At 45.5% G+C, this 16329-nt stretch overlaps 1 protein-coding gene across 3 annotated transcripts in view; it reads left to right on the forward strand.

Moving 5' to 3' along the window:
* The window catches only part of IL17D (interleukin 17D), a 21605-nt gene continuing 5276 nt past the window's right edge, over window positions 1–16329 (forward strand). Inside the window, exons 1-4 of one of the 3 annotated variants that reach the window (XR_012763742.1) lie at window positions 1–382; window positions 525–829; window positions 11157–11654; window positions 15206–15716. Coding sequence is in view for 1 of the 3 variants with exons in the window: in XM_075418984.1 (XP_075275099.1) it covers window positions 254–382; window positions 525–829; window positions 11157–11472 (750 nt within the window). In the remaining 2 variants the exon portion in view is untranslated. Of the gene's footprint in view, window positions 383–524; window positions 830–11156; window positions 13330–15205; window positions 15717–16329 lie in introns of those variants that run through there. The other 2 variants (XR_012763741.1, XM_075418984.1) reach the window with 2 other exon arrangements.

Genomic DNA, 16329 nt, shown 5'->3' on the forward strand with positions numbered 1-16329 from the left:
GATACTCTCCCAGGTCTGAGGGGAGAGCCGGGCGGGTCGCCCCGCGGGGTTGCTGTGGCCGGGCTGAGGGAAGCCGGGCAGCGTCTGGCGGCAGACCGAGCCCGGCCGTGCCTGCGGGGCTGTCCCCGCGGCCGGGGGCAGCGGGACAGGATGGCGGGGCCATGCGGGAGTGCGGGACCGTCGGTCTCTCGGCGCCGAGCGCTCGCCTCTCAGTGAGCGCCTGAAGCGCTCCTGGCATGCGAGGCCAGGGGAGATGCAGCGAGGAGCGGGGCACTCTTCCAACAGCTCCTCCGCCGAGAGAGCCAGTGGCACGGCGCGGCGCCGCAGCCCGCCGCTCTCCCCGGCTTCCTCCGGCAGCCCGACCGCCATGCAGCCAGGCAGGGTAAGGGGCTGCGGGCCGGGGCAGGACGGCCTGGGGCGTGGGGGGGGAGCGCCTCGGCCCCGGGGCACGGCGGCGGCGGCGGGAGGGGGGGACACGGACGACGCGCCGGGCCCCGGCCCCGCTGACGGCGGCGTCGTTGCAGGTGCGGGCGGCGCTGCTGTGCGCAGCGCTGCTGTGCGGGGCGCTGCTCCCGCTCCGCCCGGAGGCCGCCAAGGCGCCCCGGCGGCCGGCGCGGACCCGGACCTGCGCCGAGCGGCCGGAGGAGCTGCTGGAGCAGCTGTACGGGCGGCTGGCGGCGGGGATGCTCAGCGCCTTCCACCACACGCTGCAGCCCGAGCCGCCGGGCCGCCAGCACAACGCCAGCTGCCCCGCCGGGGGCCGGCCGCCCGCCGACAAGAGGTTCCGGCTCCCCGTCAACCTGCGCAGCGCCTCGCCGTGGGCCTACAGGTGACTCGGGGGAGGGGGGGGGGGCGAGGGGTGTCAGAGCAGGCGTCTGAATGTCACAGAATCACAGAATGGTAGGGGTTGGAAGGGACCTCTGTGGGTCATCTAGTCCAACCCCCCTGCCGAAGCAGGGTCACCTACAGCAGGCTGCGCAGGACCTTGTCCAGGCGGGTCTTGAGTATCTCCAGAGAAGGAGACTCCACAACCTCCCTGGGCAGCCTATTCCAGCGCTCCATCTCCCTCAGAGGGAAGAAGTTCTTCCTCGTTCAGACGGAACTTCCTGTGCCTCAGTTTGTGCCCATTGCCCCTTGTCCCGTCGCTGTAGGCAGACAGAGGGGAAATAGGTGAAAACAACATGCGTGGGGAATACGTCTCATGGGGAGAAATGAACGAGGTGGGGTGAGCTGTGAGAGGGGGCTCACCCACGCCCGCCCGGCCAGGAGCGCAGACCACCCCTCAGAAAGTCCCTCTGGCAAACTGTCCCAGGTGAAGGTCACTCAGAGGCCCCTCAACAAGACCCCGTCACCAAGAAAGACCCTCGTGATGCCATGGCATCCCCAGAGGGGCTCGGGCGCTCTCCCTGGGGTGCGACTGCAGACCCTGTGCTGGTTCGCTCATCAGAGCGCTGTGTGTTCTGGTTACGTGCCAGCAGAGCTGTACCTCCACCTGCCCCACCGCAAGCGCTCCCACGGCCTCGCTGTCCGCGTTGTGGTCGGAGCATCGGCAAGGGATGGGTACTGCGATTTTCTGCATCTGGGTTTTCAGCCTACACTTTGCAAACCCCTCTCCCCCGAGGTGGAACGGGGACCAACAGGCTATTTTTAAGGGGGCTCAAAAATACCTAAGTAAAGTAAATCTGTTGTTAGGCTGGTTAATACACAAAACAAGGGTCTGCACTTCTGCAGGGAACACTGGAAAAGCTTGGAAACCTCTGATCTAGAACACTAAAACCAACGTGTGAGCACATTCTCGCTGTAAAATCGTCTGGTAGTTTGGTAGTTTGGTTAGTCTGAATAAGACTGACAGAATTGGGTTCTCTGTTTTCAGCTTTCAGTAACGACACCGCAGACAAAAGGAAGCTAAAACATGCACAAACTTAAAAGGAACTGACTTTCTTGCTACTTTCTGTGCATTATCCTTCGTACATACCTTGATGCGGTTACTGTGTATTCAGCAAACTTAAATATATCCTTGTTAGAGATCTCCAACAAACATTTATTTTGTGGCATGGTTTTTGCCCGCTCGTAGGTTAAGAAGTAATCCCACTGAGGGAAAAATGGTTTATGTTCTCAATAAACCTTTCATAAACAAAGTATTTTTAGAAATAGTATTTTTAGTTATACATTTTCTGTAAGCAGACTGAGGATTTTTTAAGCTACCTAAGTGTGCAGAAAGCAAGTCTGATGAACAGAACACCTACCATTAGGCTCAGATATGTTGTTTTTGCCAGATACTAGTGTTATCAAAAAATTGTTGTCCTGGTCTGAAAACAGTGCCTTCCATGGTCACATCTCACTGGGCAGGTATTTATTTTCAGTTGGAGCTCTGTATAGGCTTATTTCTTAACAAAGAAGGAGCTTCTATTTGCAGCCTAGCTTACAAAAAGTTTATTAAGAAACTGTAAATCCACTGTACTTGTCACCAAAATGTTTTCAAACAGACCACTAACCATTCACATACAGGTAACTTCATGACATCTCCAAGCTAGAAGTTTTAAAACATAGTGAAAAAAAAAGTATTACACTGTCAAAGGCAGAATCTTATTTACAGCTTTTTTTCTTGATCTTACTTTTACACTATCATTAGCGTGCAACGAGACCGCAACAGACATTTGCAAGATGAGCAATGAAAGTGTAAAATATAAAATTGCTCATTATGAACAGTAATGAGGATTGGCTATTACTACCTGCTATTTAATAGATTTTGAAGCCAGATATAAGCATTATGAAGATCTGGTCTGATCTGTGATGTTCACCCGGTTGCCCTGGAAGTAAGCTCCCAAATCCCATCAGAGCTACTGTGTATCTTTAAAAGGACACGCAACTCTCACTTCAAGATGCCAAACACTGGCGCATTATGCCTTGTCAATGGTTAACCAATTCCACTTACATGATCCCAACAATTTCTTCTCCATGGCAGAGGTGTTACTCTGAAGAACTGCATACAGCTCTCTGCTGTAACACAGAACTTTCTTGACAAGCCTACTTAAATTTAGTTCTTTCAATCTTTCCTCATGAGTTGCTCCCCTTCAGTCATCTTGCCAAGATTCGTTGCTGTCTGCTGAACTGCCTTTGAATCACCAAAGTTGTTCTAGTAGTGAATGCCCAGAAGTGAATTCACTGTAGGCAGCCCCCTCTTGTACACCCTGATAGGACACCCCTCAAAGCATCAATTTATTTGAAATTTGCGTCAAGATTCCTGCCCCGTTTCACCGTGTCTCACAGACATCCTGCTCTCCCAACTTCTCTTCTGCCCCTAAAGAGTTACAGTTCAGTTGATTTCTGCTCTGTGCACGAAGGGTCTTTTCTCTTTTTGACCTGCATTTTAATGTCTGAGATACCTCGCGCTTTTTCTCTGTCTTCACTGGTGTTGCAGCAGTTCCCATTGTTACCATCTGCAGATTTCATTAACATGCTGTTGATACTCCTTATTCCAGGTCATTAATAATAAAGATATTAAGTCTGGCTCTACTTACCCTCCCCTACGTATCTCCCTAGGCACCTGTTCCCAGCTGTTTAACACTGCTTCTTGTAATTCTGCTCACAAGACCATTCAGTTCAAGTCAACTGAAATTTTTTCTTATCAGCATTTGCGAGAAAGAATCAAATGTATTACTTAGAGCTCTGTGAATAACACTCACCCTCCTGCATTCCATACATCCAAGTTTGTCATTCTGTTTAGTGTGGAAGAATTAGGCTTGATTGGCTCAAAGTACAGATAATCCTTGTGTGGCTTCTTTCCTTGTCTTTGTTCTGTGCTTACTATTTATTTTCTATTACTTGGTCTTTAATTTGGTTATACAAAAATCAAGACTTACATCATTTTTGGCTTGCTCCAACCCGGAGAGACAGGAGTTGCACATGGATTGCACCACAGATCCATCTAGTCCACAATCCTGCTGCTGGCAGCAACCAACAGTTGCAAAATTAGAGGCAAAAATTAGAGGAAGAATGTTAGTTTATCTGCCTGATGATACTGAAATTCCATCCTGATGGCCGCAGGAGATCAGTATAGAACTCAGAGCACAAAGTTTCATCACACAAATCGTCTTCTATAAAGAGACAGGAGAGTTCCCTGAAGTCAGCTGAGTAGAGTGAGATCCTGGGCATATTGGATTTGTTCAGCACTTTGGGAAGTTGGTCTAAGAGTTACCCATTTTTTTAAAAAAATAGAGCCAGTGGCAGAAGCTCTGCTGTGAAATCATTATGCAATGAAATCATAAAGCTGACTGTACCAATTTGTGACATCTATCCAGGAGCTGCTTGTCCTCTTTAATAGTATTACATGGACAGTCGATGAAATCCAGAAAGCTTGCTTGTACAAAGAGGTACTGGCAAGGGCCGTGGTTCTTGGCTGTTGCTATGGTTCACAGTTGCTTCACAAGAATTAGTTATATGGATGGTCTTACCACCGACGGATCCCTGCCAACAGCACAGAGTGGGTGCTGCTGGCTAAAATTCAGAGAAGCCATAAGCATGGTACATCTTTACCAACGCAAGCTCAACTCGAGAGATGTACACGCAAGTTGCTCATGGGCACAAGCCATTATAAAAAGGATTAATTTTAAACACATGCCTACACATTTGCAGGGTCTGGTCATAAAGCTCAGAGTAATTGTTGAAAAATCTGATCCCACTGAAGTCAACAGCATGTTTACAGGCCGTGTTGATTTGTGATGCCATTCAAGGTGCTACAGAGCACAGGTGCCATTCCTTGATCAGCTGTATACATCAGCTCTATTTTTATTCTCTGTTGTCATACGGTTATAATAGCATTCATAGCAACTTTGTAGGAATATATTCAGAGTCTTCTGCATGAATTTAGCAAAAATTCTGTATGTGTATTTAAGAAGCCATTCCAGTTACTGGATTTCCAAACCTCATGGCTTCTTTGTCTGTCTCTGGGGCCTAATCCTGCATTTTTTAAGGAGTCATTTACTTATGAGATTTTTATCTTTTTTACTTTTTTATCTTACTTACTATTTTTAACTTTTATTATCAGTGTTGATCTGATCATGAAATCCCATGTTAGCTGGTCACTCTCTCAAACATTGCCCAGCTTGTTTTTTCTGCTTTTCAAAAACCAGTTTCAGTTTATAAGCATCCATGGTTTAGTGCTCATCTATATAAAATCTTAATAAAAATAATACAGGCAAGTCTTTTTTTTTTTTTTACTGGTAAAAGCCAAGCTTGTCTGCAGTGCTTTTGAAAGAAGTCATAGAAGAGGGCTTTCCTCTAAATAATACCTCAGTGATTTTCAAGAACCTTGTCCAAGACATTTTCCAGGATCTAACATTATCATGTGTCACAGTGTGCATACCCCAAAGATGCAGCCCAGGGAAAAAACACAAGGGGAAGCAGAACTGCCATCCTTTTTATTTGAGTACATGCTTGTACAACTCTTCAGCAAATCGCTGTTAGCACTAGGCTATTTTATGCAAGCACTGTACTTACTACCTGTATATAAAACAACCGAAGCATAAATGAGAACAAAAGAACACCTGCTATAGAGAAATAAATGTCTTGCCAAGAGGGGAAAAAAGTTGTTAACTCCTAATCCCATAAGTATTTCAGAGTGCAAAGTAGAAGGATGATGATCTGCTTATTAGACTTCTGATAACATCCAGCTGTTAGCCTACTGCTAGCAGTGATTTTCTGAAGAGTCAGCTCTATTTGCCTGACCCAGCACAGCATGTGACCCACTGGATTTAGAAGCTTGGAAACTATAATGGGATATAAAAAAACTTGGAAACTATAAAGTGATAATATTATTAAAAATACTATATACGAAAGTAGCAGTACAGGACAAGATGGGTGAAGTCTTTGCAAGAGTTTTACTCCCGACAGAAACTTTTCTCTTGAATTTCCAGGCTTAGTACATAAACGGCAGGAAGTTTGTTTTTCACTGGGAGCTCTCAGAGCACTCGTAGGGTTGTGAGGAAAAGCAGCCTGGAACTAGTCACACTTCATTAGCAGTTCAGTTGAGTACAAACCGGCTTCTTGTTCCAGCAGATCAGAACACCACAGCCCGGCATAGCTCCTTGCTCCTGTCATTTGTAAACCAAGAGTGCTGGCTAGGCAGAGTTAGCCTGCGCACCAGTAACCGGAGTTCACGGGACAAGGGCCACCCTGGGCTGTGTAGTTCACAGCAGTGGCCACAGCAGATGACACAGGATGCAGGGGACCCTTGGGTGCCAGTGGGAAGCTGCACTTCTCTGGTTCTCCACCAGTCTTCCCAGCTGCTTCTGTTATGTCCACCCCAGTAAGGTGCATCTTTCAGTGCTGAACAGGAAGGAGTCAGTGGGAACTGGGCATGTGTGTTTTATCAGGTTAATTAATTAACTTGACCAAACATGTTTGCCCTGTTCGAGGAGAAGACATAAAAACATGACTTGGTAGTGCTTAGAGTAATGGACATGCATCAAACGACAGCAGCTGAGGCGGTGGTCATTACATGCGCAGAGTGATCACGTTCAGCACATAAAAACGGAGGAAGCGGGTCACACAGCTGCCTTTATATAGCTAGGTACTGGTGTTTGGCAGCAGTTCAGACCCACATCAGGCTGGGTTGTCTAGAAGGATGAAAATGAGTCTTCAGTTATACTGCCTTTCTTAGCACGTTTGAGCTGAAGATGCAGAACCTTGGATGCGCCTCCAAAGTTGAGTGACATTTGAGTGCAGCGTTTCATTTCAGGAGGCATTACTTAGAGTCGTAAGCCTTGAAGTTCTGGTCTGGATGCAAAACCACATCTAGATTTTGGATTCATCTTTGGGTTTGGATCCTCTCTGATTCCTTCCAATCCTCACATGATGGAGTAGAGGTATCTACAGCAAACATAGCAATATGAGAGATTTTTCTACATAAGGCAGAAAACCGCACCATCCTTCCAAAACCTCCCTTATTTATTCCTGACTTTTGGCACCTGTGAGTTTGGAGGGGAAGCTTGTTGTAGACCACAGTTCCAGTGACAGTGTTCTCTTGTTATTAGTGAAAACTCTTACGTTTGCATTCAGAAGCATGTTCATACCTTCCAGTAACATCATAAACCAGGTGCTAGAGATAATACAGTAGAGGAAGTACCGATGACTTGACATATGTTGTGTTTAACAATCCACCACTGAAAATACTCACACTTGAGTTTGAAATGGGAATGTATCATGGGAGAAAAGCCTGTGTTCCACTTTCTTCCCTTCTGCTACCAGACATTTTATTTCACATGGGTGTGAGATCCTGTAACATGAAGGTATTTCCTGGGGAAAGTAAGCAAGTATAAATGGGACAGAGAAGCTTTGCAAAAAATATCTGCGACATCGCAGGTGTCTGGCTGTGACAGAACTGCTCAGGTTTTTCTGTGAGGAAAACAAATTCCTTAAAAAGATAAAGAACCAGATTATATGGCTATTGCAAAAAAAACACAAAGTCTCTTTTCTTCGATGACAGAATAATCAAGTTTGTGTTTGGCTAAAGCTGTGATTCCCAATTTGTTTTAACCTGATAAACTGGTGTTGCTTCTCCTGAAAAGGGCAGCTCCCTTCTGCTCCCATCTACAGCTGCTTGTTCACGATTCCTTGTTTATGTAGGGCTCTGTGTATATGTGGCAAGAGAGCTGAAGGACCAAGATCCAGCTTTTGACGAGGTTACTACTCAGTTGGATGAATTCCCCGATCTGTCCTGTGACCAGAAGAACGTTAGCATCAACCCAGGGGCGGAGGCAGGAGGGAGAGCCAGGCTGCCTGTCTTGGCAAGCGCAGATTTTGTTGACTAGAATTGAGTGCGTAATCACAGCTCAAGGCAGACTTATGCTGCCTTTTCCACGGCTGAAACCTCTGCTCATCTCAGAGAACACCTGAACAGATAAAAGGCTAATGCTTTGATACCCAAGGCACACAATTTAGGAATCACATTAGTCCATTGTGTTTTTCAAAATTGGTTATTTTGAAAACTGCTGTGGGAAGGGGGGCATTGTATACTCAGTTTGTATCATTCCATAAATAATTACATTGATGACAGAATCACAGAATCACAGAATCACAGAATAGTAGGGGTTGGAAGGGACCTCTGTGGGTCATCTAGTCCAACCCCCCTGCCGAAGCAGGGTCACCTACAGCAGGCTGCACTGCACCTTGTCCAGGCGGGTCTTGAATATCTCCACAGAAGGAGACTCCACAACCTCCCTCCCTAGGCAGCCTGTTCCAGGGCTCCGTCACCCTCAGAGGGAAGAAGTTCTTCCTCATGTTCAGACGGAACTTCCTGTGCCTCAGTTTGTGCCCATTGCCCCTTGTCCTGTCACTGGGCACCACTGAAAAGAGCTTGGCCCCATCCTCCTGACACCCACCTTTCAGATATTTATAAGCATTTATTAGGTCCCCTCGCAGCCTTCTCTTCTTCAGGCTGAACAAGCCCAGTTCCCTCAACCTCTCCTCGTAGGGGAGATGCTCCAGTCCCCTCACCATCCTCGTAGCCCTCCGCTGGACTCTCTCCAGTAGCTCTTCATCTTTCTTGAACTGGGGAGCCCAGAACTGGACACAGTACTCTAGATGAGGCCTCACCAGGGCAGTGTAGAGGGGAAGGAGAACCTCCCTCGTCCTGCTGGCCACACTCTTCTTGATGAACCCCAGGATCCCATTGGCTTTCTTGGCAGCCAGGGCACACTGCTGGCTCATGGTTAACCTGTCGTCCACCAGGACACCCAGGTCCCTCTCCGCAGAGCTGCTCTCCAGCAGGTCAGCCCCAAGCCTGTACTGGTGCATGAGGTTGTTCCTCCCCAGGTGCAGGACCCTGCATTTGGCTTTGTTGAACCTCATCAGGTTCCTCTCTGCCCAGCTTTCCAGCCTATCCAGGTCACGTTGAATGGCAGCACAGCCTTCTGGTGTATCTACCACACCTCCCAGTTTGGTGTCATCAGCAAACTTGCTGAGGGTACATTCTAACTCTTCATCCAAGTCGTTGATGAAGAAGTTAAACAAGACTGGGCCCAGTACTGACCCCTGGGGGACACCACTTGTTACCAGCCTCCAACTAGACTCAGCGCCGCTGATGACAACCCTCTGAGTTCTGCTATTCAGCCAAATTAATTAATTTATTCAGTTTTCTTATGTAGTTGCCCCACTTCGTCTACTGTGGTAGTCCCATCCTGATCCCAAGCAGAGGATAGCTTAAAACCCAGTGCAAGAATTTTTACCGTTTTTGCAGCGCTTCACATCACAGTGAACATTACAGGCTTGAACATTCTGCCCCACATAAAATCTTTGACTGCTGTGCAGTTTTTTTAGCCCCAGCTGCTGTAATTTCCCATCCAAACATGGGAAGTTGTTGATTTAGTTTGCAAGAAAAAAATGCTCTGCTTCACCCTTAGGAAATCTTAACAAACGAAGAGGCGGTGAAATACCGCAACAGAGCCTCTGGGCAGGCTGGAGATCTCCTCTGGAGGTTTTTAAGAACAGGCTGGACAAACATGGGCAAATACATCCAAGTTTGCCTGATGGAGACATTTGGACTAGGTGACCTCCCAACGTGTCTTCCTGCCCTCTGCATGCCAGTAAGAGCCTGGAGGAGATTTCTGCTGCGCACCGTGTGTAGGTCTGACCGTCTCCTGTGTGGAAGGAGGAGCAGGGGGAAAGAGCAGAGAAGGGGTTTCTGTCAGCTGACAGGCAGGTAAGGGCTTCTGATGGCATGCTGGGGGTCAGCATCCTCCCAAAGCAGGGACGTGCTCTGCAGGAGGAGCACCGCAGGGCGGCTGGCGGTGCTCCTGGGCTGAACACTGGCTTTTCCAGCGGAAGCGAGCCGTCATGCCTCTCCAGCTGGACAGTGCAGCCGCTGCTGGGGCAGGGCTAGTTCTGTAACTGTGTGAGAGAAGAAGGTGATCCGGAAAAAGCTTACAGGTACAAAGAGGGCAGCTGGCATAGGAGTTAAACATACTAAAAAGTTCTCTTTTTCTGGAGGTGGAAACATCTTTTCTAGAATAATGGCACACAGTTGTAATCATGTATAAGTTACAGCATGCCCAGCAATTACTTCCAGAATAAGCAGGAAAAGTGGGTTAAGAAAAAGCAACAAATACATCACTGCCATGATCAGCAGCATGGCTACATACTCCAGTACACGTACTCCATTGTGTACTTAGTGTTTTATTTCAAAAAACAAGCAAACTTCATCAGTTTTTACTTTCTTTGCTAAAAACAATGGCTACAGGTCAGCCAGCATCTGCATGACTTTAGACCACAGTATCACATCTTTGTTTCCGCGTCCAACAACATCCAGAGAGGAATGTTGGAGCTTGGACTTTGTCAGTCCAAGCTGTACTTAGGTTACAAGCTTTTCAGCTCCTGCTAATCAGGAATTTCTAGAGACAGGGCATTAATAAACAAAAAGAAAGGGTCAAACAAATTGTAAGACAACAGACCATAGGAGGCTGTACTCCTGAAGCTTTAGGGCAATGCTTTACTTCAAAATGTAGCAGGAGAGGGCAGAAAAAACACTAACTTTGCAGTTTATCTCAGTGTGGGCATGCAAATATTACTTTTGTCTGGTCAGAGGAAGAGACAGTGGAGGTGAATTAGAGAAAGAAATACAGAGTTCTGCTTTCAAGAGGAAGGCACCTTTATAACTCCAAGTATACTAGGGAGCAAAAACTATTGCAGAGATAGTAGTACAATTTAATTCTATTTAAATTACAAAATTTTAAAACATCATGTCATATCATCAACACTAATAATGTTAACAAGTACTTGTACCAATGTTTGAAGAACTCAAGACAGATGAAAAGTTTGGAAATGTTCAATGTCATTTTTAATGCTCCGTTTACCCATTCAGTCCAAAATGCAAAACTTATTCTGCTTAAACCCCTGAATCTCACATTTTAGAAAGCCAGTCACTTCATACTTCAGCGTGCACTGTAGGACCTGATCAGTTCTGTAAGTTGTTCATGTTTTTTTCTTTACACATTACAAATAAGAAGCCAGACAGAACAGCTACAGCTATTTTAGCTGGCAAAGAAAACAAAAACACTCTATAAATGCTTACAGTCAGGTCACATTATAATAATGTTTTCCAGATTAATATATCTATTTTTACAGATACTAATTAATCTTTATTATTTGCTTCCCTACAGAATTTCATATGACCCCACAAGATATCCTAAATACATTCCTGAAGCGTACTGTCTGTGCAAAGGCTGCCTCATGGGGATCTTTGGCGAGGAGAATTTTCACTTCCGCAGCACCCCTGTGTACATGCCAACAGTCATCCTCCGTCGCACGTCGTCATGTGCTGGGGGCCGTTATGTCTACACAGAAGATTATGTCACTATCCCAGTGGGCTGCACTTGTGTACCTGAGCAAGAAAAAGAGGCTGAAAGCGTAAATTCGAGCATAGATAAGCAAGAAATGAAGTTACTGGTAAGCCAGAACAAGCCATCATCAGAATGAAGAATGTATAAGGAGCTGTGTTACAGTGTTGGTTTCACATCATCGTTTTTACCACAGCACCAAACACATCGACTTACCCTCTTGTTCTACTTACAGCTATTTCGGTTATAAAATGGAAAGTTTGGTCTGGTCGCTCAGATTATTAGAGATGACAATTCATATTAAGAACTTCTTTAGTTCATGTAAGTATTTGTTGCAAATTTCAATGTAGCTTTTTTTTTTCTTTTCCTTAGAGCAGAACATTTTATTCTTGCTTATTCATACTAAATTTTAGAAGGTGATGCAACTGTAAGACATGCTAGCTATTACTATAACAGACTACTGGTTGTAGATATTTTTAAGGAGTCTCTTATACTCTACTTTTAAATACTCTTATATAAAAATCACATAGCTGCCATATATGTGCCAAATCAGCAGTTAAAAGGATAATTTCTTAGGCTAGGAGAGCCTTCCTTTATATTGCATATCTCAACTCCAAGCAGTGTTCTTGGCTGTTAGATCTTTGGCTATTTATACACTACTGCAAGGAAACCTTTGCTGAGTTTGAGTCATTCATGAAACAATATTCTATGAGTTTAGTATTTTTAAACTTGCCAAATTGCTAAAGGTACAAGAGTGTTGGGAAAAAGCGTGCTAGAATATTGTAAAACTGCAGTGGGCGCACAGAAAATACCAATTAGAAAAAACACATTTGGGTCCCAACAATTTTTTATTAGATTTCATTCATCACTAACTGCTTAAATATTCCTTGTGACAAAACTGTGTTCTGTACAGTTAAAAGGACAAAATCTTTTCTATGTTAGGAGAGGAGATTCCCCATTAAAAAATGAAGTACGAAGGGTAGGCTTCATCTCAGGTACACTGCAGCTGAGTAAACAGCCTAAATCTTAACTTCTAGATGCTACAGAGCTCACTGAGGTGAGTCCCAGCCAATCCAAACTTGTTGAATCCAACTGATTTATACAATTTGTTCATTATGCTACACCTAACAGACAATCACCTGCAAAATATTAGCTAGCCTGCGGAAGAGCTGTCTTCCATCTTTGCAGCTTACAGGAACTTGATGGCAAGCCAACCCTAAATACACAAAAACGCGCATTTCCAGAGCAAGGGACTGAAGGTTAACTCAGTCTAGAGAAAGATAATCAGGAATAACCAGGCATGCCTTGCACAAACGTAGCTCCTCAGAGGGCCACAATCACCAAAGCTGATAAATCTCTGAATGCACAGCAGAGAATATCTTTTACAGTAGAAGAATCATGACTGCAATGTCATTATAAAAAAAGAATAAACACCATATACAGCAATGTATTTGCTACATCAAGAATCTCAAAACTGGGCTTAATTCGTAGTGGAAGAAGTCCCTGTGCTACACAAACACACACTTCTTTGGAGTGTCGTTGGATGAAGAATGGAAAGACTATGAGCCAAACAGAATTAACAAGTTAAATGGAGAATGAAAATCATATGACAGCTCCTTGTCTTGGTGCATAATTATTGACTGTGGTCTTATGACTCAGTCTAGTATAGTGGTATTTTTGTAGTTCAATCTGTATAGCTTCTTACAAAGCCTAAAACGACTTCAGGAACTCCAGAAATCAATAAAAGATTCCCATCACAATGTCAGATTGAAGTTTATAACCGTGTTTCTTGTGCAGATGCTTTTTCACAGTTCCACTTGTCTTCAGATCTGTGTTTCTTCAAATTGTGATGCTTCTATCTCAAGGGAATTCTCAAAGGAGGGTTCAAAGAAGGTCATAAAGTGTTTATACTGCTCAGAGAACAGCTAATTGCATAGCTGCTGCCAGCAATTAAAGGTAGTTACCTGTTCCCTGGAGACTGCAAATACTTGCAGCAATTACATCCAGTTTTCCTTCCTCCTCAGATGGAAGAACTTCTGACCCTCTGAGAAGAGGGGAATGGTAGTTGAAAACAGGGGGGCTCAAAAGGGAAGCAGACCCACAAAACTGGAGAAACACTGCATTAGATAATGCTTCAGCAGTCTAACCACTGGCAGTTTCAGTAATAAATTGTGGGGGTTTTTTCTCCACACACACACTTCAGGCAGGGTGAAGTTGGACCTTCGTACCCCACAGCATAGAAAGTAAAGTCTTCCCAGTAACAGGCAGTAAAAAACTGCAACAACAACAATAAAAAATCCCAAACCACACAGCCTTAACATTTAGCAAATACCTGGAAGGGCTACCAGCTAAAGCTCTGGTGAAACACTGCCCTTCAGCGAAACTCAGCTCTCCGCCCACGCACTTTTGTTCTACAAATTTGTCTGCAACAAATCAGTTACTGGAGCACATGGATTTATTTGCATCATGTGGAGGGAAAAAAAAAAGTCACTTTCTGTTGCAACTCTCTTGTCTTGCAGGCATAAATTATGGAGTCAGTTTGAGGTTTTCAAGTAACTAGAGCATGTTCTGGGAATTGCTGGGAGTCGCAGGCTAAGATCAGGTAAATGGAACACAGTGGGTTTCGCCAGTCCAGAAAAGCAGATGCTTTAGCTTCATATAGCTTCAGGAATTGGATGACTGAAAGGAAAGTGTTAGAGAACTGCAAAACCTCAGGGGATCAATAGATTATGTACGCTGACGACCTCCTTCTCATCATACTGCAACAAGTGCAGAAAGCTTCCTATGGTTACAGGCAACCTCGTGTTATCTTACTCAGAAGCCCATTTTCCTGTTTTATTCCTCAGCCTCTTCTGAGGCAGACTTTTTAGCGGAGCCAGTTTGCTTCCCGATACAGCTTTCCATTAGGTGTCTCTTTAAAGCTCTGTTTATGCTTTAGTGTGAGCAACTGTTTGATAATAATTTGTTAGTGAACAACTGTTTGTTAATACTTAACATCAAGAACTATTAGCTACACAAACATTTGCTAACCTTCAAAATATCCTTCCGCATATAAACCCCCTCCACATTACTCATGTGGAAAAGGCTGAGTATTAAATGTAGTTTGCATTTGTTTGAATTTTTTTTTTTTTTTTAAAGAGATCATCACATCATGGATTTATATCAGTTTCACTTCAGCTGTGGTGTGACATTTTCCAGCTTCTAGTCCTCTGGTTACAGCTGCTGCAGCCTTGCCTTTAATTTGCATGAGGGGAGGGGGGTTCACTGGAGTTGCTTCAAGGCTCACAAACTGTTGACACAAGGCAGACATGAAATGCCTCATTGAACCAACTCCAGGCCCAATAAATGCAAACAATTCAAAGCTGAAATTATCTGGCAGCTGCAGCTGATTCGAGAAAATTTTTGTTGTGCCAGGAAAATCTTTTCCTTCAGTGAGGTTGTCCCTGGAATACATTAGGAGCCACAAAACACAGAACAATATCCTTGGTAAAGAGATTATTTTCTTCTCTGTGGTATCACTTAAGATAGGTTGGAAAATTCACATCATTCAGGAAGGCTGAGGAAAGCCTAAGATGCGAGTTTTGGTTTACTAGCCAGTCCTTACATGAAGGCGTTTGTCTGAAAGGCGGAGGTCTACAGCTGCAAGCAAACCTGAAATCGCATGGGGGAACATGAACATGAAGGCAGCAAGGGCAAACAGGAAAAGTAAATGCTCAGAAAGTATAAACACCCGTTAATCTCGCTGGGATTAGGGAACAGCTACTGGAATAACCACCAGGACTAGGGCACATGAGGGAGAGCTGCCCAATCCTGTGTGTCTTGCTGAGTAGTGGCACGAGCTATCGCTTGGTTTTTGCTGGTCTCCCATCTAGGGAGGCTCAGGCCACGATGAGACCGGAGCGGCAGCACAGCCCTGACACCAGCTGTCGAGGGGCTTCTGCAGCCTGAACCCAGCCACCCCGTTCCCCACCTCACTGCACGGCGCTGGAGCTGCGTCGCACAGGTAACTGGGGGAGAGTGACAAGAAAAGAAGAGAGCTTTCCCACTTGCTCTGGTACAGAGGGGCGTGGGCGGAGGGGTGACGGCTGTTGTGTCGTACAGACAGGCTCACTGTGCAACACCAAGCTGAGAGCAGCACCATTTTCAAGGGGAAGCGCAGACTAGATCCGAGTGGAAGCAGTACCTTGGGCTGCCTGCAACAGCACTGCTAGAAATGTTTCATCTGTCACCTGGGGTGAGGTGCAGGCAGCTGCAGTATGTTCCCTTCCACCTACAGCCATCAGCCTGCGCACAACACCTCAGGTTTCCTCTGCCGTGTCCCACTCCTGTGGACAGCCGGGCACTGCGACGTCCTGCTGCTGCACAGGGCCTGTTACTGCAGCCGAGAGGCTGTAGCACACAGGGCTCTGCAGCTGTAGATGCCACTGGCAGAGTAGCGTGGTGACGACACTTCACCACACTCTGTTCCAGTAGAGCGTCCATCTGTGAGACCTCCACGACAAAGCCAGCCAATCACTATTTGACAATGAATTTTTTCATAAGCCTATTACAGAAAAAGAGAGATTTTACTGCCACATAATGTTTCTTAAAGTTACTGCGACCGCACAAAGTACAATTCACTATGAATTTTTGCCACTGAGGCTACCTCAGATAGGCAGCTACTTCCTTGGAAACAAGTATGGCAAAACCAGTTTGTCACCTATCATTGCTGAAGGCTGTGAATGCCACTAGTCAAGCTCTGCTTGGGCGGCTGCCTGTGCTCACCAGGCTTTTAGGAGAGAAGCTGGTGGACAACGGGCTGCTCTGTTGAGTGCATCCACGCAGATTTATTTACATGTCCCCTCATTTTCATAATCATGCGTCCTCACAGTGCCTCTTTTCACAGCCAGCTGACCCATATGAGAAGCAGCGGTTACTTTCTTGGTGAACTGAATTTCTTGGTACAGCTGAATGGTGTACTTTTTTTTTTTAAGAAAGGTCTCTGACGAAGTTAGTG

The sequence above is a fragment of the Opisthocomus hoazin genome, chromosome 1, assembly GCF_030867145.1.
Source record: "Opisthocomus hoazin isolate bOpiHoa1 chromosome 1, bOpiHoa1.hap1, whole genome shotgun sequence".
Lineage (NCBI taxonomy): Eukaryota > Metazoa > Chordata > Aves > Opisthocomiformes > Opisthocomidae > Opisthocomus > Opisthocomus hoazin.